A 24,045-nucleotide genomic window follows, 5' to 3' on the forward strand; every position below is an offset into this window, starting at 1 on the left:
TAGGCTCTGGTAACCTTTTGCTTTCCCATAACTGGATGTACGAAGTAAATATTTTCACCTTTTCGGGGCTATGGGTATTATTTGTTCTGACTTTCATCAACCAAAGCATGAACTTCATATTAATCTTTATAAAAATATTTAGGATGGATAGATTTAGATAAAAAGATCCCTATCTTCTTTCATTTGAGTCACTGGAAAAATGTAAGGTCTCAAATCTTATCTTCTATGGAAACAGTAAGGGGACGTGATAGTCACCACTGGGTAGTACCTTTCAACAGAGGAAATTTACACCCTCCTTTTTTCAGTTTATTGACAGCTGGCTTTGCTTTTTTATTATTATGTAGAAATGTAATCATGATAGATGTGAGCCTGCTGAGACCCTCCTTCAGGAGAGGAACCATCACTAATTGCATCGAAAACAGAATTTTAGGAAAAATTGACATGTTAATCTAACTGATACACTCAATTAAGAAGAGTTTTATATTTCCAATACTTTTAATTTTTTTAACATTTTCTGTTAGCTTGTTCTCGCAATTCAGTTTATTCATTTTTTCTATTTGATATCTTCCAAATTTAATTTTAGCTTTAATCGCTTAGTTTGTTGTAATCCTAATTCGCTACAATGAGCTGTTCATATATCAGTTTTTATTTTCATTTTAGTAGTTGCATATTCTGTCGAAATCCTCCGTTATGATGTGTAATGTATTGTATGCTTTCTCTTGATTGTAACTATATACAAGTTAGTTGTTAGCACATAATGATATGGCTTACATTCATTCAAATGTGGATCTAATTATTGTTTCTGGGTAGAATTGTATTGTTTTGGATTTACCGGAATCTCTGAAACGCAATGAGGCACTTACTTTGAAGAAGAAAGAAGCCCTTCTCGAGGGCTGGAACCCTAAATTTCTAACGTGGTGGGGCAGAGTTGAGATTATCAAAATGATGATCTCCCCCATAGTCAATTACTTTGCAAACATGCTTCCTTTAACCCAATCAGAGGAATTTCTACATAACATTGACAAACGATTAAATAGATTCCTTTGGCAGAACAAAAGACCAAGAATTTTGATTAAAAAAACTTTGCCTCCCAGTCCACCTTGGCAGTGTTAATCTTGCGAACTATACTCCCATGGCTAGCGGTGGAAAGGGAGAGCCTAGGTGAGTTCCACCCTTTCTCTCTTCTTTACAGCAACCCCAAACCCTCGTCCTCGGGCAAATACATCTTCTACAACACCAAAAGGGCCCTCTTGAAAATCGATAAAATCTTGATCTCTAACTCGAATATGACCTCCCTATGGAACAACTCTAAAATCAGAATTCAGTGCTCCCCAGCCTGCTGGTCTCACTGGGCTTCTAAGGGCATTCATTTTCTGAAAAACCAAGGGCCCTCCCAAAATCCGCTATCCTTTAGAGAAGTGAAAAAGCGCTTCAACCTGCAAAATATAAATGTTTACGATTTTTTGAAACATAAGGTTGCTCTATCTAAACTAAATCCTTCAAACAACAACCCTTCCCTCATCAAGATCATCCTATCCTTTAATAAATCCGGCCACCAGGCCTCTAAGCTCTACCATCTTATACAACCAAAATCCTCCACCACATCCTTTAGACTCCAATGTAAATGTGATCCTGACGAAACAATCATGCCACAAATTTGACATCAGATTTGGAGATCAGTGGTCTCATATAAGATATCCTCATCCCTTGCACACACGAAATTCTGGCTATTGCACAGGACCTTTTGGACCCCGGCACGCCTCAACAAACTCTCCGTACGAGACACTCCCAAGTTGCTGGAACTGTAATAACCCTATTGGAGATCTTGCCCACCTTCTCTTTTACTGTAAAGCTGTTGGTCCATTTTGGGATTCAGTGTTTAACTTTATCCACTCTATCTGCGGAGTGCTTTTGGAGCGATCTTTTTTAACACTACTCATGGGTTTTTTAGATCCGAACATCAGATCCTGCAACGACAGTCTACTAATTGATTTACTTCTTAGGGCTGCCTGCAAATCTATTTGAACTAACTCGAAGGATAGTGCTACCACCTCCTTCTGCCCTTGGCTAAACTGGATCTCCTTTCTGAGAGGGGCAGATAACACCTCGTTACAAAACTCCCCATGGATTAAACGCAATACAGCCATCTGGAGCTCCCTTGATAACTATTTTGCCACTCCCAAACCACCGTAATTCTCTATTGTCCACCCCATATACTCTTATACACCTTGCCACTGTCCTTATGGGTAAAAATATGAGAGACACTTAAAACTGATACCAACTAATTTCAAAACCCTAGGTTGAACCCTTGGTCTGACGACCTGGAACGCACTGGCACTCGTATCTGCTACAATCTTCATGTATTTTACAAACTATTACAAGTGCTCTGTCTCTATACCTACTAGTGCCCCTCCTTTCTCCTTTCATTTTCTCATTTTGCTTTACACCATTTCATACACCTTTGGGTTTCTTGAATCTTCATATGTTGGGTACACTTATTTCTAATCCTTTTCCTGGATTTTGCTCTGTAACATGGACCCTCAGGTCAGGATCAACCCTCCAGGATGTTACGCACTTGAACTGTATATCCTAAACTGGACCCTTGTATTTTCTGATGGCTTTCTCTCCCTATTCTTTGTTTTTTGAAATATTGCTCAATAAAATTCTCCTGAAATTAAAAAAGAATTTTATTGTTTTGCATTAAAAAGATTAATGAGCCACATAATTCAGAAACTGATTTGCTGCAGTGGGGCTTATAGGCACATCCATAATTTTTCTAGGCACAGATTCTAATTTGAACCTTTGACTGTAACTGTCATTTGTTTTGAACATAGTCTTTAGTGTTAAAACATGTTTGTTTCAACTGTCCTATCTCACTTAGGCATTATGTTCTTTTTTCATCTACAGGAATCTGAAATAATAAGATTGAACGCAAGAATTTCTGGCTATGAAAGAACAGCAGAAATCAGCCAGTTACAAAGTGCGTTTGATTCCTCTCCTCAAAGGTTGGCTATTTTTAACATACAGCATCTGATGTCAGGCTCAAAATACAGGATGCTTAGGCGTTCTATAAGCGCCACTGACTTAAGTATGAAAGATGACTGTGAGCCGCTAAGTACTTCACTAAGTACTTCTACTGACGCGTTGGACGACTTAAAACATATACTGCCAGAGCTGGAAGCAATTAAGAACAATGATGAGGTCATCGAAACAGGAGAAGATCTGCAAGAGTCCTCGTTCAATCCTCTCACCTACACCATAGATGAAGATGCAATAGATGAATCTTCTGGTGGTGGGGACTTTGGAACACTTACCGGAATGCTAAGATATATTACTACAGAGATGAAAATATCTGAATCGTCTCTTGTGTAAATATCTTAAAAGATATCTGATGCAAAGCAAAGTAAAAGGTAAGTTGTGTGTGTACGTTTGTCCGTCAATGTTAATGAGATCAGTCTGTAGACACAGCGTATCCCCTATATGTTTAGTTTGCTGTTCCTTGATCTTGTAGCGTTGTTTGGGAAAATCTTTGTCAGTCATGCCCATCTTCTCCATGTATCTTTTAATTCTATTTGGGAATTCTGTGGTATAGTCAGGTTCATCAGTTGATCAACTCGGCATCTGCTAATCCATGCAAACTAGCATCTTTGGCCAGAAGGGGCCATACTTCTATATTCCTAATCACAATTCTTCATTGTCTTGGTCTAGCTCCTAGAAGCATCTGAAAATGACTGCTAATTGCAAAGTACAAAGAATTATAAACAGTCATGACTGTTTTATTCAGTCAGTCAGAATATCTTTATTCGACTTATTACAAGTCATACAAAGAACAAAAAAAAACCTAATAAACAAACAGAAAAAAAAAAAATTTTAGACATGGATAAAATATTTCTATACAAATCTATCACGTAAACATGCTCAAACAACAAGAGAAGTTTTAAAGTAAGCTATGGCTAACGGGTTTCGCCCGCATTGCGGCTACCAGAAAGTTTGCCATACAAAAAGTAACATGTATGTTAGGTAGTAGTTGTAGAAAGAGCAGGGCTGGTCTTACTTGGACAAAACCAGCTTTTTTCAAAATAGGCAACAAATATTTCTTTCTCTGCTCATGGTATATACTACAAAACATAACAAAGTGCAGAGTATCCTGCACCGAAAAATTGTCGCAGCAGCACGGTGGGGCCTGCTCAGGCTTCTGCCAGGTCTTAAATGAACCTAGATAAAAATGTATCAAATTAAATCGGAACTTTGATAATAAAAACCTGTGATATGGGAATGTGACAAAGTTCAAGTAGGGGGCGAGTGAGGGTGTACAAACCAGGAGGTTATGTGCCCTTACTGCGGGTTTCAACACTTCGAGATCCTCCCTCCGTGCTTCCTGCCTATCCCTAAATAACTCTTTGATGGTTACTATGTCCTGCCTCCTAATATTTTCCGGAGATGAAAAAAGATCTGGGCGACCCAGATCTGCAAGGGTTTTAGCTACATATGCCAACCAAGGGATACTGGTGTATTTATCCAAGGATAAGACATCGTGCAAAATCTTGTGGTTCAGAGGTAGGTCATCATTTGTCCACAATTTCAGCCACAAAGTTAGCGGAGCAAGGCTCAGGGTATCAGACAGATAGGGCAGACCCACCTCCTTATGGATGGAATACGTTGGGGTGGATTGCGGGACTGAGAGCAAGGATCTAATGAATCTATTTTCTGCTCTCTGAATTGGATCCAGGTTTACGTAACCCCACAGTTGGGAACCATAGGCCGCTATGGCCACTGGTTTGCTCTTGTAGATTTTCAGAAGGGCTTGCATGGGCCTAGCCCCTAGCTTCCCAGCAAAGCCCAAAACCGCTGAGGAGGATCTTATTACCGCCAATCTTTTTGCTCTTATCTGAGGGCCCCAAGTTCCTTTCTGGTCAAATATTACCCCCAAATATGGAAATGTGGACACGTTGGTGACAGGGACTCCCCTGCAAAAAAATGTTTTGTGTCTTTTTTTGTTGCATTCACGCCCCATGACCATCGTGTGTGATTCAGAGGCATTGACCTTAAGGTCCAGCGTCTCCATGAAGCTACCAAAAGCGTCCAGGAGATGCTGTAGGCCTACCCCAGTGCGGGCTATCAGCACTGCATCGTCCGCATACAGGAGCGCTGGAATTTTGACATCTCCTGCATGCGGAACGTCGGCTGCCTGTCCCTGCAGGTGACTGCCCAGCCTGTTGATGTAGATGGTGAATAATACAGGGGCTAGAATACAGCCTTGCCGCACCCCCTTAAGGGATTTAAACAGGGGGGTACGTCTGCCATCATTTGTGACTCGGACAGCTGCAAAAAGCTCCTGGTGCAGTTTAGCCATAAACACAACCAAAGACTCATCAATGCCCATCTCCAACAATAACTGCCACAATTTCGACCTATTCACCAGATCAAAGGCAGAGGAGAGGTCCATAAATGCAAGGAACATGGAGCCCTCCTTTTTGTCACTGTATATTTAGAAATTAATAGATGTAAGTTTATACATTGTTCGATCGTCCCCTTTTTTTCTCTGAATCCATATTGTAGTTCAGACAACCCTCCACGGCTCTCAACGTTGTCATTAAGTCTGGCTAGAAGAACTCTGCCTAATATTTTTACCGTTGAGTCCAAAAGAGATATGGGCCTATAGGAGGCGGGATCATCTCGCTGGCCTTTATTTTTATAGATAGGGACTATGGTGGATGTGGCCCAAGAGCTGGGTACATGGTTGTTGGCTGCGTTAAACACTTTCGACAATACCGCCGACCACAATTTGGGAGAGTACATGAAAAAATCAGCGGGAACACCGTCAGGGCCGGGAGCTTTATGTCTTGTTGTGGCCATCAGGGCTTTTTCTACTTCTTCGGGGTTGAAGACCAACGGGTCTGCCACTATAGCAGGTACTGAAACATCTGCAGTTCCTTTGGACCCACCCTCATATACATTTTTGAAGTGGTTTAGCCATTTGTCGTCGGTGATCACACAGTCCATAAGAGCATTATTGTCTTCAGAAAATAACGGTTGTCTAATGATCTCCCAGAATCTTTTACTGTCCTTCAGTACTGCAGCTGAGAGGAGATTTTTCCATGCTTTGCGTTTAAGGGATTCTTTGCGGTTCTTAATGGCAACCTTGTAGCGTTTCCTTAATCTAACAATATCCTCCCCAGCCCTGGGAGAGGTTTTTAACGCTGTCAACAATGCTCTGTGCGCTTTTGAACAAGCAGAATCAAACCAACGTTTTGTTCCAGAAAATCCTTTTTTTGGCTTGACTAAAAGACCCTTAGCCACCTGGCCACAAATTTCCTCAAAAGCCTCTATAATTTCTTTACCTTGCGCCCCCGATTTTTTACAGATGGCCACTTTGTCCTTTATTTTTGGAAAATTTATTTCATAGAAATTATCCGGGATCACTTTGGCCCATTTCAGTCGTCTGTCTTGGTCGCAGGGTTTCAGGGGGTGTGCTGGTTTAAGTGCTTTTGGCGGTGCTCCCATCTGGCCACCCCAGGCCACTTCAAGTAGTACAGGGTTGTGGTCACTGTAAGGTATTATGACTGTACAATAGACCATAGACCGGTATAAAATACCTTGTGAAACAAAGATGTAGTCTATCACTGAGCCATGGTGACTGCCAATGTAGGTTGGCGCCCTAACGCCCTTATCGGGTTCATAAAGGTCATGGTTTGCTAATAATTCTTCTAACTCAAGCCCCTCTGTAGAGTGTTCAAAGTGGGGGCCCCGAGGGGCCTCCTCGCCCCCCTCAGTTACATTGTCACCTCTTCCCATACAACCCAGATTACATAGATGAATATTAAAATCTCCTAATAGAATAAACTCATAAACTAAATAGATATTCTGAGACACTTTATTTAAGATATTATCTAGGTTAGCGACATTACTCCCACTGTGTTCGCTGTTCCTAGAGTTGTAAAAATTAATATATATCGTCCTGCAATTGTTACTAGTCGTCCTTTCAACCATTAGGATGTTTACGGAATCTGTATTTATCTGCCTATAGGTGCCCTTCAGATCTAGAGAAAACATAATGGCCAAACCTCCTTTAGCTCTGCCCGTGCGGCTAGGGACTGCAGGGATAGAGAAGCAGGTGAATCCATCCCACCAGAAATTAGCCGATATGTCCCACGTTTCTTGCAGGGCAATTATATGTTGCTTAGAAATAAAGCTCACACATGCTTTGTCCTGTCGTTTTGCAGATGAGCCAGCTATGTTCCATGTTATAATTTTACAGGCGTTGGTAGGTAACCTCAGCTCTTTTTCCCCCAACAAACACCCCTCAGCTAAACTTAAGGATCTGACCGCCTTGTTCTGAGCTACCTCAGGTGCGTTCTGTGTTGGAACGATGTTCAGGGTTGACGCTATGCAACCCTCCCCCTGGTATGATAGCCCAGGGTTGTCCAACGGGACATAACTCTCAAGTGTTTCATAAAATGTAAGCAGGCGGAGACCGTCATTGGTGTAACACTGGCTAAGGTTTATTTCGGGTCTAGTTATGGACTCACTTGCTCGGACATTGCAAGGTTTAAGTCAATCGCAGTTGTTTAGATCCGCTAAGGGAGCATACCTATTCCCCAATCCGCCCCCCCAATCAAAAGGGGTAGCTGCCTGACCTTGACCCATAGCTGCGATGTTCCACATAGGTAAAGGGGTATTTGGGCGTATCGGAAAGTAATCGTTTCTCGCCCATGGTACGAACCTATTGATTCGCCCAGTGGGATCTTGGCCCATCCAACCCGGGCCCCAACCATTGACGGCAGGGTCTGGTGGCATGGGAGGCCACAAATTTGACTCATGCGCGTGGTTAGATCTTCCGTGCTCAAAGTTAAATATAGGCCCCGGGCGCTCGTTGGAATCTATGTCTAAAACCGCCTTCCCAGTTTGGGGCGTTATTCGCTCTCCTAACTCTAGTAGGGTTAGAAAAGGTAGGGAGCTGAGCCTCACTATAGAAGAATTTTAGGGTGAGCGGGACTATAGAGCCGCTTCGCCTTTGGGGTGGGAAGATGTTATTCAAAATTTTTGGGAGGACTTCTGTGTTGGCAAAGTTTATAATCACACAGTCCCCCTTACATTTTTTGGGATTGGACCCAATCCAAGGTACCCTCCTGGTCATAACAATATCCCTTGCTAAACTATCCATCCCTTGGGGGGCCATGGTCATGTTTGTAGTAAGCCAATGAAGAGCTTTATCCTTCAAGTCCTGTTTCGATTCTATTTTGTTTTGTGCTAAGACTGGGACATTTGCTAGTACTAGCACAACTGGGGAGGCTTCCAAAATAAATTGGGCTGATATATCCTCATGTATTGTCCCAATTATGTCCCCTGATGATGATGTCGGCGCGGCTCCGCCTGCTAGGTCCTGACTAGGAGCCGTTAATAGAGTTGAAGCTACTGCTAAGGGCCCCTCTGGCAGTGTAGGCTGTGGGACACTCTCATTTGGTAGAGCCTCTACGGCTCCCGATGCCAATTTTGTGACAAGAGCAGATAGATTGGCCACCTCTACCACCAGATTACTTTGTGCACCCCCCGCCTTCTTAACCTCCGAAGTTAATTTATCCAGTTTACCAATCAAGGGCTCGATGATTGTCCTAATTTTTATATCAATCATATCTTGGATCCGATTAAAGAGTTCATCATCAACAATACGTCTGAATTCTGCATCGGCATCAAAATCAATTTGTTGCCCTTCACGTCTTGGGGGTGGTGTAGCTGCCTTTCTCCTGCCTTGTTGTTTCCCCCCTCTCTTTGAGTGAGATTTTCTACAGGTTCTCACTGGCCGTGGAACGGGCTGCCCCGGTGACGGTACTTCCTCGATGGGAAATGACTGGTGATTATGCTCTGAGGTATTGCCGTTATTGGCCGACGAGTTAACCAAAGCATGAGGATCTTCTGCATCGCTGGCGGGGTAACATAATCATCTTGTGGGATATGAACTAGGCTATTCGACTGGGGAAGATCTGGCGGTGTGGTCAGTAACTCTGGAGCAGATGCCCTTGCGGGCGGGCTTTCTAACGGAAGAACTGGCGATTGGCTCAAGCCTAGCGATTGCCTCCTCTCATTGTTGATCTTATTGACTTTTTGAACCACATATGAGAGCATTGTGTTGAGGGGCTCCGTCGCAGCAGATGCGGGCTTTTTCCTTACCATAATGCCTACCTCTTACAAACGACCGAGCCAATTGACCAAGGTATGTGTCAGGATCCACAGGCAGATGGCAGAAGACCTGGGGGTAATGAGGGTTAATAGAGTTCTGTGCCTTACTAATCCCAGCCGGCGAACCTTAGGGGGTGGCCTCGCCTCGCCTTCTCGTGCCTCTGAGGGCCACAGAGGGCCCGCCCTTTGCCCGGGCTTAGCCCCGGGCACTCCCGCGCGCTCCCGCGCAGCGAGGCACGTCACTTCTTGTAGGCGTTGGTTAGGAGGAACATGAGGGGCGGGGCGGTCAGGGAGAGCGGGCCAGGTGACTTGGCCTCGGGATCGCCGGGGCTCCTGGGAGAGTGAGTCCCGGTTCCCAGCGCTCGCAGCCCTGTCACTCGCGCACACACCCTGCAGGTAACAACACTCGGCTGGGCGACCTTGGCGATGCGGGACCCGCGAAGCGGGTTCCGCGAGGTGTTGACTGGGTCCTCCCTTCTGCAGCAGCGAATCCTCCTTCCAGGTAACAGCACAGCAAACTGTAGAACTTCCCGGTTTCCCGCTTGGGCGGGCTCCTTTTCAGCTGATTTGCAGGGCGGGGCGGTCAGGGAGAGCGGGCCAGGTGACTTGGCCTCGGGATCGCCGGGGCTCCTGGGAGAGTGAGTCCCGGTTCCCAGCGCTCGCAGCCCTGTCACTCGCGCACACACCCTGCAGGTAACAACACTCGGCTGGGCGACCTTGGCGATGCGGGACCCGCGAAGCGGGTTCCGCGAGGTGTTGACTGGGTCCTCCCTTCTGCAGCAGCGAATCCTCCTTCCAGGTAACAGCACAGCAAACTGTAGAACTTCCCGGTTTCCCGCTTGGGCGGGCTCCTTTTCAGCTGATTTGCAGGGCGGGCGGTCAGGGAGAGCGGGCCAGGTGACTTGGCCTCGGGATCGCCGGGGCTCCTGGGAGAGTGAGTCCCGGTTCCCAGCGCTCGCAGCCCTGTCACTCGCGCACACACCCTGCAGGTAACAACACTCGGCTGGGCGACCTTGGCGATGCGGGACCCGCGAAGCGGGTTCCGCGAGGTGTTGACTGGGTCCTCCCTTCTGCAGCAGCGAATCCTCCTTCTAGGTAACAGCACAGCAAACTGTAGAACTTCCCGGTTTCCCACTTGGGCGGGCTCCTTTTCAGCTGATTTGCAGGGCGGGGCGGTCAGGGAGAGCGGGCCAGGTGACTTGGCCTCGGGATCGCCGGGGCTCCTGGGAGAGTGAGTCCCGGTTCCCAGCGCTCGCATCCCTGTCACTCGCGCACACACCCTGCAGGTAACAACACTCGGCTGGGCGACCTTGGCGATGCGGGACCCGCGAAGCGGGTTCCGCGAGGTGTTGACTGGGTCCTCCCTTCTGCAGCAGCGAATCCTCCTTCCAGGTAACAGCACAGCAAACTGTAGAACTGTTTTATTCTTTGGGCAAATCTTCCCCAATATATTGTATTTAACAAATGGTTCAAGGGAATTTAGAGAATGTAAAGACATTAATTACAGAAGGGTGGAAGAAATCATTCCATCGCATCAATAATTGTTTGCTTAGTATCTTGTGTAATATATTTACAGTTGAAGTTAGCTGGTAATATTTAGCAACGCTTTGCCTGCCTTCTCTGATAAGAATGTTATAAAAGATTAAATAGATCAAATGTATGAGATAAGGAGACACAAGTTTGAGCTTTGATAATGCATGTAAAATATACTATGATGTATAGAAAATTGACATTTTCCATATCGCTCTTTAGTGAGTAGGAAGTTTAAACTCCATAGGGTATACCACTGTTTTAAATATGCTATTTAACAGAAGTCATTTAGTTTGGAGATGATTTTGCTTAGTACTTCTGTTACCATATGCTTTGAAGTTTACCGAGTGGCAGCCCAGCCACAGGAGAGCCGAGGCATACAGTGGGCAATGTTTGTGTGTCAAACAAATCCACCAGCAACAGCGGAGAGCCGTGGATAATGACAAGCTGTCTCTCTCTCTCTCTCTCCCAGATACCCCCCGCAGGAGTCATGCCAGCAGCCCCCCCCCTGGTTAGGCTCAGCCCCAAGTCATCCTAATTCTGTCAAATTCACTCCTTCCAGTAACTTGATGATCTATTGCAACTGGGCTACTAGATGATAGTTCTCAAAGTCCGGTGCACCCAACCCCCCCCTCCAGGGTGGGCCACTTAAGGACATCCAAAGACCCTGATGGTGTCCACCATCCCATATAAGTTTCCGGACAAGCGAGTCCAGCTGTCTGAACCACCCAGCGGTATCCACGTGAGAAGAGGAGTAGAGTAAAGTAATAAAGTAAGCGGGGTAACATAATCATCTTGGTGAGCGTGATCCGCACAGTAGGGGGAAGCTTCAATTAACACCAAAATGCCATGCACTCACGCAAAATGAGCACAGTGCAGGACCCAGGTTAAATTCCCATGTGTACTCTAGCTTGTGGTAAATTTGTATCACCATATAGCGAAAAGTGTGGGCGGCCCACCGGATGTTCATGCCTAAGGAATGAGGTCTTGCCAGCCCCAAGCTCAGAGGGACGTAGGACTTGGTTAGATTCACCCGCATGCCTGAAACCCTTCCAAACTCCTGTAGAATTATAACATGTATGAGACCTCATTCTCCATATTTGACATATTTAACAGCAAGTCGTCTGCATAAAGGTAAATAATATGCTCTACCCCATCCAGAACGATGCCTTTACCCCAGCCTCTTCCCCTGCATAACGACTCCAAGGATTTAATGGAAAGCACAAACAGTAGCGGAGACAACTGGCATCCCTGCCTTGGACCTCGATGACCCCATAGGAGCTGGAAACACAATGACCCTTCCTCACCCTGGCGGTAGGGCCAGTGTAGAGCACTTCAAGAACATTTTGACCTTATGTTTCTTGGCCGCTGATCCCATGCCCCTTAATTTCCACGTCAGCAACTTAGATATATCATGTGATGCGCCATAGTAATAATGACCCAGAGTCCAATAAACGAACCAATCCCAACTCCCAACCCCAGAGGAACCTAGCAACGACTAGCCGCCCAAACATAGACATGACAAACTAGAAGTGCAATCTACAACTGCTATCCACAGGTCCATGAACAATGGTAAGGAGGCACGTCAATCATATAAGCAACACACATAAGCACCCCTCACCAACCTTACCTCAACCAATTAGGTCACCTGCACCCTCAACTATAACAAAGAGAATCCCAGCAGTATGAGTAGCACACCAGGGACATACACTTCCCAGCTACATAAGTCAGAGAAAGTTACTACTCATCCGGCATCAGCCAGGCTTCTGCAGTGGGTCTGAAACATACAGGCAAATCAGCACTGGACTGGCAGGCCTCTGTCCCTCACTAGTGTACAGCCTACGCAGCTTGCCCACCATATATTGCTGGAGCACACCCATCAGGAACAGCACAACAAAACACATCACTACTCACACATCCTTGTATTATGGAACAATCGACTCTGATATAAAATCAAGTCTTCTGCTGAATGTGGAGCCTCTTGGGGCATGCTCCATTTACTAGTGGTTGTAGCATCAGAGGTGGACTCCCCGGAATGACAATCTGAGCGTGTTCATCCTCTGAGTCTGTAGGGGCCCCACCAGTTATCCCAGTAGTTGCCTGCAGTGCCGCTGCCCTGGTCTCGTCTGTCTGCACTCTTGTTGGCTTTCGTGCATGTTCACAATGCGTGGATTCGTGGCACCTCCTTTGCACCAGGTATCGCGGCCGGGCCTCGTCCCTCACGGCCCCCTCGCCTGGACCCACAGCCTGGCGCCCCTCAAACCACACCCAGACATCTGAAGGGCTCAGGAAGATGTGTGGGGTACCATTGAACATTACTCCGTTTCACAGAGAATAAGAGGAAGTATCACACCCCTGCTTCCCACAGACCTCTTTTCACTTCCAAAAAGAATGCCCTCTTGGCTTCCACCGCTGCAGTGAAGTCCGGGAACATAGTTATTGCTGCATTCTCAATTTGAAAAGGATCATCCATGCATGTTTTCTGGAGCAGAGTATCGCCATCTCTGTAATTCAGCAGCTTGGCAAACACTGGTCGTAGTGGCATGCCTGGGGCCGGTGGCTTGACTGGAACCCTGTGAGCTCATTTCAGGACAAAGGAAGGAAGAAAGATCAGTGGGCACCACTTTGGTTTTCATCCAATATTCCAGGTATATGACCATGTCACTGCCCTCCGCCTATTCCGGCAACCCCACAATCTTTACATTTTTGCGCCTGTTGCGCCCCTTTGCATCTTCGTCTCTGTGCTCCTATACTCTCACTCAGTTAGAGCTGGCATTTGTTGCTGTTAGGAGTATTGTGCTATTTGGAGTTCACTCACAATCACATCAGTAGCCTTAGCTTTGTCTGACAGTTTTTAGTGGCACGCCCTCAGGAGGCCCAGTTCCGTCACCACCTCACCAATCTGTTGTTGGAGCGTTTGTTTGGAATCCATGATAGCCGCTAGTATTCTGTGCAACGTGAGCTGCACAGCAGGTTCTGGGTGTTCCAGGTTAGCCTCCGCCCCCTGGGTTTCCACAGATGAACCACCTTCCTTTAGCCAAGTTCTGCCCATTGTCCTGATGCCACAGAGTGCTTTGCAGGGCCCGCAACATTTAATACTCCCAGTGGGGCCTGCTGTAGTGAGTCAGACGAGAAAGCCACTGCCCCCTCAAGTCGACCAATCAAGAGGAGCAGTTGTACATGGCGACAACGCGCCCAATCTGGACTGTAGGCCTCCTCTCCACAGGCTCCATGCACCCAGCTGTGACCCCTGCAACTACAGTGCCGTACACCAGGGAAAAGGAAAGAATAGAAGCCCTGGGAAAATTAGAACAACAAATACTGGCTCTGGAGAAACAGGCCATCACACATATGGACCCCTTAGCAACCCAACAGTTAGCAGTACTTAGACATTAGTATTAAGATATGGCATGTTACGCCTCTTAAGCACAGGCCCTAGCTACCCTTCACTGGCTGTATGAAGTGGGAGACAAAGCAGGGAAATTACTATCCTGGCTCAGTAAAAGGAGATGGAAACTAGATGGGTAAGATACATTAGAGAAACACAGGGACTGACATACTCCAGTGACGATCAAATAGCAGGGGCCTTTGCTGCATATGAGACTAGTCCTCTTAGCACCCTACCCGAAATCAAAGGTTAGCTGTCTGACATACCTACCCCGACATTAGACGACAATGGTAAACTATGAGTGGAGGAGGATCTCTCTGTTACCGAAGTCAAAGCAGCCTAAATTACACCCTGGCAAGACCCCAGGACCAAATGACTTACCAGCTGAATTCTATAAACGGTGTAAAAACCTCCTGAGTCCTCACCTACTGAACCTCTTCCAGGACGCGTACAGCGAGGGCATTCTCTTGTTGGATTTGCGCTTTGCCACAACTATACTGATACACAAAGAAGGTAAGCCAAAGGACAGGTGCGAGTCCTAGCACCTGATCTCCTCAACATAGAGGTGAAGATTCTGGCGACTATCCTATCTAGGAGACTATGTCGTGTCGTAACAACACTGGTGCATTGTGACCAATCGGATACATACTCAACTCGAGCAACTAGATGGAACCTCTCCAGAACCCATAATTGGATGATGGCAGTTAGAGACCAAGACACCCAACCTATACTTCTGTCCCTAGATGCAGCAAAAGAGTTTGATGCAGTCCACTGGCCCTTTCTAGACACTGCTCTGACGAAATTCGGACTGGGACCAAAGTTTAGACGATGGGTGGCACTATTATACAACTCCCTTAGGGCGACCAACAAGTGAATGGACTTACTTCCCGCGCTTTTCCCATTGGACGTGGGATAAGGTAGGGTTGCCCACATCCCCACTACTATTTGCTCTGACGGTAGAGATACTGGCGTGCCGGATCAGACATCATTCAGGGATACAGGGATTTAGGATAAACCCAGAAGATTCTCTGGAAGAGAAATTCACCCTATACCCGGACGGCATTCTCTTATTTGTAACACAACCTGATACTACAACCCCTACACTTTTCCAGACAGTAGACCTATACGGACAACACTCGGGATATAAGGTGAACTGGCACAAATCTGTGATAGACAGCCCGGGCCCAGTGACAGAATGGCCCACGCTCCCAAGAGACCTACAGATGGCGGCAAATTAATTCACATACATGGGTATATTTATCACAACGGACAGTGGACTGTCGCCAGCGTAACATCCAACAAATATTGACTACATTCAAACGGGAATTCTTTGCCACTCACGATAATGGGACGAGCGGCTATGTTCAAAATGATCACCTTACTGCAGTTCCTCTATGCTCTACAGAACACATACCACCCCCTCCCACGAACTATATTCCGTGAAGTAGATGACGAACTGCGCTCGCGCCTGTGGATGGGGAAGCAACCACAAATTGTACTACGCACACTGCAGCACAATCATTATAAAGAAGGCTGGCACTCCCAGATGTGGAAGCATACTATTTGGCAGAGCATTTAATCCCTATTAATGATTGGATACATGTAGTGGGTGATCACCCGACATGCAGTCTGGAACGAGAAACTTTGCTGCCACGCGCATTGTTTCATTATCTCTATGGAGCTATGGAATCCAGAGGATTGCCCCCGGCCATACAGACTACTACAGAGGTATGGGAAGAGCATCCAAAACTATGGAATGGGCTCAAAAAATCACCAAGGCAACGCCACTCTGGAAAGCAAATTGGTTAAGGGAGATGAGTAAACTAAAGGTATTTGGAGAATGGGACACCATAGGAATCTCAACAGTAGGCGACACTATAGACAAAGGCACCCTTAAAAGCTTCCCTGCCTTAAGTGCTGACTTTACACTTCAAATATCCCAATTGCTCAGATATGCCCAGTTAAGACATGCATGGCTAGCTGAAAATATAGATGGGGAAAACCTACCTGAATATGTACCTCTAAAAGGGAGGATACTGCAGGAACAACTCACACTTAAGGCAATACCACGTACATATAAAACCCTAAACAATAATATGCCGGTTAATCTAGACAAACTTAAGAGTACCTGAGAAAAGGACTTGGGAGAAATGGAAAATGTGGGCTGGGAGGCAGCCTTGATGCACCCTAGGAAGGTGGCAATTAAGGCGCAACTGCACCTTATCCAACATAAAATCCTTCATAAGGTCCACTATGTTCGGGCCAGACTACATAAGATTGGACGGGCCGCAAACCCGAACTGTCTGAGAAGCGCACAACACCCGGGGAACTTCCACCAAACAATATGAGGCTGACCACTGATACACACTTACTGGAGAAAGATCGTAGGAGAATTCAGTAAAGTGATGCAGACGTGCATCCCCCAGACCCGAAAGTTATACTATTGGGGATCTCCAGCGATGTAGATTTAGACGGACCACAATTGTTACTCAGTACACTAGGTCTGGTGGTTGCCAAAAGAGACCTAGCAAGGCATTGGGGTGATACGGCCCAGCTGACACTGCGCGAATGGAAGGCAGGAATGGACATATACATAGAAGCAGAAAGGGTCATATACAAGGGTAGAGGCTGCCCGAGGAAATTCCACAAGATATGGGACAGATGGAGGAAATACTATGTTCTCGACATACTGGACAATGACACGCACACCAATTATGACAGGGAATAGAATAGCTACCCTTAGAACACTCATGCAGGGGCGATGGGACATTCTAAAATGGTGATTGGGATGGACATCGACTATTTTGGGCAAGGGAGAGGCACTACGGGAGTATTCTTGACATACCACAATAAATTATGTACTATTCTCGTATATACTCCATGGAGCGTAGATTCTCTGAATATGGCTGTTTAAAACAATGTGTGACAACAGTTGTGTTTTCTACTGCTTAACTGAAAACCAATAAACATATTTCCAACTACTGTGCCACATATCAGCACACCAATGGCATTAGTCTACTGCCCACAAGTGGCGAGGGTCATCTCTACAGTGCAACACTCCAGCTCAAGTTCCTCGTCCAACATCCAGCTGCCACCCACTCCACAAGGCTGCCTCAGCAGAAAGAGTCTGGTGTCACCTCCTGGGCAATCAGTGCCTTCACACTGCCCAAATGTAGTCCCGAAGGGTCATCACAGAAGGGCCCTGCTTATGCATGGGCAGTGTACATCCCCCTACCGGGTGCTGTGTTCACTCTGCAGTCCTCTACATGTTATTCCGTATGACACGCAGCAAGGTGCCAAATCTCAGGCCCCTCTGCTGCTGTGTAGCCCCCAGCCATGCAGACCATTGCCTCAGCTCTGCCTCACGAAGCAGGGCTCCTCCACCAGGACCCGGACGTTTAAAACTCACCCAGGGACCAGCCTCGTTACTCTGGGCATTTGCACCGCACTGCACTCTGGGATCTCAGCACTACACCACAGGCAGTGGCTGGTCGGGCATGGGCCTCCCAGCGTGCCGGCAGTCAGCTTCGCTGTACTAGACCCTGTGCTTCAGGAGGCCCTGCGATCCACCTTCCCCCAGGGCCAGGATTCTGCTGCAAGCAGCCCTGCAGTATGCCCAAATAAGGTAATGAAGGTAGGCCATCTTCGTCAGCCAAGCCTTTAACCCCCTCCCCCGCGCCCCCTCCCCCTAAAGAAACTTCTACCATCACAGAAAAGTACTGGTATCTGTCCATGCTCTTAAGCATTTTAGATTGGGGCCAAGATGCTTTTAAGGAACACGTTTTTTTGAAGACAACTACCCAAAGGATAGAAAAGAAAAATAATGCTCTATAGACTTCTTACAGCAAATGAAAATAGACAACACTACTAAGGGGACAGGAGCTCCACAATACCAGAGGCTCATTCAATAGAGACACACCACTTGCCAGGCGGCCTGATTTTCAGCACATCCAGATCATGTAGGGAGCAAGTGCTGAACGAACAAGCCACAGTTACAACACCCTGTGCATGAAAGACATCCCTTTAAAAACAGATTGAAAGTACAGACAGTCTACGAGAGGATCTGGCACCCCAGGCAAATGACTATTGGGTCACACCTGACATTTTTAGGTCTCACGTGCGTTGTAGCATAAAGCGCTTCTCCTCCTCCGCGAGAGATTGTGTAAGAGAGGACTTTGAAAAGAGGGCTTTAAGCCCCACTCCTCATTTCCATTGGCTGGCGTCACTGTTTATGCTAAACGGTGGCCTGCCATTAGAAATAAGGGTTTTTGGTTGCCACCCTTTGGCTTGCGATCCGGACTGGGTTGCCTGCTTCACGGCTATCGTGAAGCACTTTCTTATCAAGAGATCCCCATGCTCCGGCGCAATCCCCTTTCGGGACCGCGCTTGTTTTTTTGATGTTCCATGACTGAGTAATTACTTCTTCTCCACAGTGCTGTAAAGCCGTAATTCTGTCTTTGCAGCACTGTATTTCCCATAGCAGAGAGGCTAGCCTGTAGCAAGCTGGGTTTAATCTGTGAGCGAGATCTTGCGTTTTTTCCGAGACAAGACGCTTTTAAAATATGTGACACCTTTTCTTCCCTCTGTTCCGCCTGGATGTGCTGCCGGGAGTGTGTCGGTGATTCACGAGTGGCTTGGCAGCTGATCGCCGTCAGCAGGTAGCTTTACACACAAGTGAGAAAAGACTCGGCGTGTTTCCGACTGGCCTCGTTATTTTTAAAGGCTGTGCTACCACATTTGTAAACTTGCTGTAAATATGCCGTATTGTCGCTGGAAACGCAGAGCCCTCGGCCAGGAGTGAAAACTGCAGGCTCGAGACTTGGCAGAAACCACGTGAACGCGCGTGCGTGAGGCAACATGACAGCTGGCTGTGAACTGCCATGGACGGGGCAGCACAGTCTCGGGAGAGCAGACGGGGGCATATGGCAAAGTCACGCACTTATAGCACCTCGGGAAGCTAACAAGCAGGAGATGGGGCACAGCTATAAATAACACTGATTGAACAAAGCAATGGGAGCGTGCGCTATTCTGACGGCAGAGTGTGTGACAGAACGCACTACTGCACACTGTGAAGTGCACTGCTGCCATGGTGTTGAGTTTGTTTAGAAAAGTTTACATGAACATTCATATTGTACCAGAGGGGTTTAGTCCGTCTCACAGGCCTCAGCCTGGCCTGAGGCTAACTCAGCTACGCTCGCTGCAGCCAGCATTCACTGCAGCATTCACGTGTCTCTCACAAAGAATGCAACAATGTGTCCGTTTGCAGACACTAGGCGGGCGCCGCGAGGCGAGTGGGCGCCAGTTACGTTTCTTAGTTAAGTTTGGTGCCCGCTCTGCTCACACCGCTGCCTGTGCCACTAGTAGTATTTGGTGCCTCTCATCATGCTGTCTCGTGATTAGATCAGCCCACGGCTGCCGCAGACTCATAGCAGCTGTGGCTCTCTATCAGAGTCACTCTCAGGTCTGTAATCCTTGAAAATATATTTTATATACTGTTATCGTCCCTGCCTGAACCTGTTATACCTTACTGCTCTCAGGATGCGCTGGAGTGGTGCCGTGGAGGTCTAGGAAGCGCTCTGCTCAGCTTATCCAGATCTTAATAGTGGTATTCCATTGGAATATTACTCTACTATTAGAGTCGCATCCTACTATTCATTTGATAAGTCTGGTCAGGGTCGTCTTTCTTGCCAACAGTTCCGTGGATTCTGGAACTTGAATCTTTGATTTAAGGCGTAAGTTTGCTCTCAAAAACCCCAGCATTTCACAGAGACGTTGCTAAAAGCTCTGTGCTGACAGTGACTATCGGGACTGCCTGTCGAAGGTTGGTTGCAGCCGTGATTCACAGTCACTCTCAGGTCTCTAATATCGCAAAAATCACTTCAATTAGATGTCTAAATAATAGCTCTGCCCGTGCTTTCACTTTTAGAACTCCTCAGGAGTGAAAACGGAAGCAACTGCAATCCGGTTTTTAGGTCTCGCCTGCGAACGCAGCGCGAAGCGCTGCTGTCCGCCAGCAAGATCTATTGTTGCTGACTTGCCTCGGAAGTGGGACAGGAGATGGGCACGCGCAGGCTTTTGGCGGATTTGAGTTGGTGTACGCGCTTACAGCCACGCGGCGTGCACATCTCCAGTCCCCCTTCCCTCGCAAGCCACCATGCAGTTTCACTTTCGTCCTCACCAGCCTCATGTAATTTTTTTTTTTTAAATGCGCACGCGCGCTCCAAGCGCGGCGCGCTTTAAATGTACAACATGCAATGTATTTATTTTTTTAAATGCACACGTGCGCTCCAAGCGCGGCGCGCTTCAAACGTACAGCATGCCCCACTTACCAGCTCTTGTGGGGACTCCGGCTGGTCGCGTGTCTTCAGCGGCTCACTGCAGCACCACGCGGGGCTCCGTCTTGCTCACAGGAGCCCCGTCTGAAACCATGCGGCATTCACGAGGGCGGGGTGGGCTCCCGCCGGACTTCTGCGTTTCTTTTTTTGCCTTGGCGGCCCCCTCCCTGGGCTGCACGATGCAGCACTCATTAAAGTACGGCGGCTTTAAAAGTCCGCACGCGCCGCCGCCACTGGGCACGAGCCACATTCACAGAACATGCAAAAAATTCAGTAACAGCGCATGCGTGGGCAGCCCTCGACCTCCCAGGTCTCTTTCCCGGCCCGGATATGGAGCTGCTTTCTGGCGGAAGAGGCTCTGGTAACTCATTTTATTTACTTTTTTTTTACTTTTGGGTTCTGCACTTGTTGATTTGAAGACGTTTGGTGCTAAACAATTAACTGTAATTTAGTGTGCTGGGTTTCAAAGACCACAATACACAAAGCGAGACTCCTTATTAGGGTGCATTTGTTGATTGGAGATGCTAACCTGTCTGTTGTGGCCTGCTTGGAATTATCTATCCGTATACTTGACGCCTTGGCTTTGTTGGTGCAGTTTTCACAGATTTCGGACAGCGGATGCTCCGGATGGGCTGTCCTTTAAGGGAAGCTTGGTGGTTTAGTAATCGTTGATGCAAGCGAGCACTCTCTCTGCTCCTTATTGTTGGCCTGATTTGCTGTTGGCAAGTGAAGTTCTTGTTTAACTTTGTTTGCAAAGTTGTGAAGCTTGTCATGTTTGTGACAACACCCGTTTGCTGGTAGCTCTCTCTGCGCCTTGGCGCGCTACTGGTTCATGCCCAGAGGGAGTCCATGGCAGTTCCTGGCCGTGTCTGCGAGAGTGCCCAGTTGGCAGGAAATGACGTGATAAGGGGTGAGATCCCAGATGAATGATTGTGCACTGCAGCCCACTCTCCGACACAGGGTGTCACTCAGGGCTGCTTCTGAAGTGGGGAGGGGGCGCTAAAAAGAATTCTGCCGACACCCAGGGAGGTAAACACCTTGTGCGGGCCCCCTGGCTGCGCCTGAACCCCTGTGTAAAAGGCGGGGTGCAGTCCTCACCAACCGTCCTACTGACGCCAACCAGTGCAGCATGAAGGGCGGCTCAGGTCCCTCCGGCCAAAGAATCTGAGGTGGAGCGCTCATCCGAGGCAGGAATGTGGCAGTTCGCACTGGAACAGGACGAGCTCTCAGCAGCTGGTGTGAGAAGAAAACTCCGGTGCTGTGTGGCCTTAAGGACTGAGAGCCCCAGTGATGTGTAGTCCCAAAGAACCGAGTGCACCGGTGATGTGTGGTCCGAAGGACTAAGTGCGCCGGTGCTGTGTGTCCCTGAGTACTGAGAGCGCCAGTGATGTGTGGCCCTAAGGACTGAGTGCACGGGTGCTGTGTGGTCCTAAGAACTGAGTGTACCAGTGATGTGTGGAATGAAAAATGAAACGGTTCATATTTCACTGCCCTGCATATAACTGCAATCAAAGGTAAATTCCATCTAAAAGAGAATCCGTTTTATCGTTAATAAAATATTTAGAAACCGCAAAAGCGTTTACATTTTTTTTTTTTTACTCCAAAGAGCAAATGTATACCTAGCGTCTTCATGTTTTTGCGTAGGTTTATGGGACATCATTCCCCGAGGTCGCAGCTTCTTGTTTTCTTTCTTCTAAACTCATTTTGCATTACACCATTTGATTAATGCTTCACAAAGGGAAAAGAAAAACAATAACATTTACAATGCCAATAGCTCAAAACAATGTCATTGCGAGACCTATTGCATTGTAAATGCTTGTTTAGATGGGCGATTGACAAGTGGGAGGTAAGGACGCACACATGGACACCTCCGGCCTCATTGGGGAGAGCTGAAGTGTTTGTGCGATTGGAAACTGACAACAGCCATAGTCAACAAGCATTTACAATGCAATGGTCTCGGCCTTGGTAAAGTTAGAGCTATTGGCATTGCTCATGACATTATTTTTGTTTATGTGTTTGTTTTTAAAACATTTAACCCCTTCGCTGCTGCGGACATTCCGCTGCAGCGCTGGGGGGGGCAGGGGGGCAGCGCGGTGGGCCTGTGCTCATGACGGAGCCGCTCCGTCATGAGCCACAGTTGAGCTGTGCTCATGACGGAACGGTTCCGTCATGACTCCGCCCATTTGCGTTGTCGCCCCGCACAGGCGGGGAAACAGCGCCGCGCAGGCGGAGCGGCCGCCAACAGGATTGTCATGACGGAACCGTTCCGTCATGAGCACACGCCAACCGTGGCTCATGACGGAACGGTTCCGTCATGAGCGGGGAAGGGGTTAAAGAAACGGCATTGTCATGAGCAATGCCAATAGCTCTAACTTTAACAATGCCGAGACCGTTGCATTGTAAATGCTTTTTTTTGTTTATGTTTTTAAAACATTTAAAGAAACGGCATTGTTATTTACAATGTCAATAGCTTAATCACTCTCAAAAGCGAGATTTATTATGCGAGCATTATTTGGGAAGTTTGGCAAACCCATAATTATGAGGAAAACGCTGCAGCATCGCAAAATGCCCGTGGCCCAGACTAATATGCATGATGAGTATTTGGATCCCATGCCCATTCCTTCTTTGTCCTCTCTGCTGAAACTGCTCTCTGAAGTGTCAAATTTTATTAATACTAAACAAAAATCGCACTACCGTGCCAGGGCCAGACTTGGCGTTGATAATGATTGTTTGAAAAGGGAACTTTGAAAGGATACGAACTTGAGCAATTCTGGTTTCAAAATACAATAGAACACTGTAGAGGCATGCGTCTACCGACTGTTATATATAATTTGGGATATATTTCTTAATCTGTCGAGTTCAGCCACTGCATGATTATATTGTTGTCTCTTTTTGAAACTCAGGAGCAGTAACATTGTCGTGGTGTCACTAGGGCTTCAAGTGGATGCTTTCTCAATATTATATACAAGCCACAGTTACTGCTAATTTATCTTATGCAACTAACAACGATTGACAAAGCCAATAGTCCTAACTTGTTGTAGGTAGCATGTTACTTGCTGTATCATTATGCCTGGATGCAATGACAAAAGAGACCGCAAAATACAATTCGTATCGACCCGGCGCAACACCGTCCCCCCACCCCCACCCATGTTTTTTTATCCCACTTAAAGCCCTGGGTAGGATACTCAACAACAGGGCCGAACTGGAACCCCAAAGTAGGCCTGGCAATTATGTCGGACCAGCTGGAGGGTCATGGGGGAACATTAACTAGCAAGTCGTCAAATAGCAAAGGAAGCCAGCGCCGGGCATTTTACCACTTTGTACTATCTTACCAGCTAGGAGGTGACTCGCTGGTCTCAGGCCCCCTCAATACATCGTGCCACATCTGTTACAAAAGCGAAGAGTTACGATAACGTGAGGATATCACTGCCGCTGTCCCACCACATCTGCAGAAAATCGGCCCCTTCTAGGCTCCTCCCTGCATTGTTTACAAGCTGCGACGGGTGCAAGCGCCAGCCCCCTTTCGAAAGAAGCGGAGGTCAGTAAACAAGAGCTCTGCAGTGAACGGAAAGGAAATGTGTTTATGCCTAACCCTTCCACCCAGCCCGTGGGAGA

At 47.2% G+C, this 24,045-nt stretch overlaps 1 protein-coding gene across 3 annotated transcripts in view; it reads left to right on the top strand.

Moving 5' to 3' along the window:
• Positions 1-24,045, top strand: part of CCDC18 (coiled-coil domain containing 18) — a 1,105,805-nt gene that overhangs the window by 982,348 nt on the left and 99,412 nt on the right. For all 3 annotated transcript variants that reach the window (XM_085602201.1, XM_085602202.1, XM_085602203.1), the window contains one exon: positions 2,908-3,410. In XM_085602201.1, the coding sequence (XP_085458327.1) occupies positions 2,908-3,372 (465 nt within the window). In that variant the 3' untranslated portion in view covers positions 3,373-3,410. The remainder of the gene's footprint in view (positions 1-2,907; positions 3,411-24,045) is intronic.

The sequence above is a fragment of the Triturus cristatus genome, chromosome 4_2, assembly GCF_964204655.1.
Source record: "Triturus cristatus chromosome 4_2, aTriCri1.1, whole genome shotgun sequence".
In the NCBI taxonomy this organism is placed as follows: domain Eukaryota; kingdom Metazoa; phylum Chordata; class Amphibia; order Caudata; family Salamandridae; genus Triturus; species Triturus cristatus.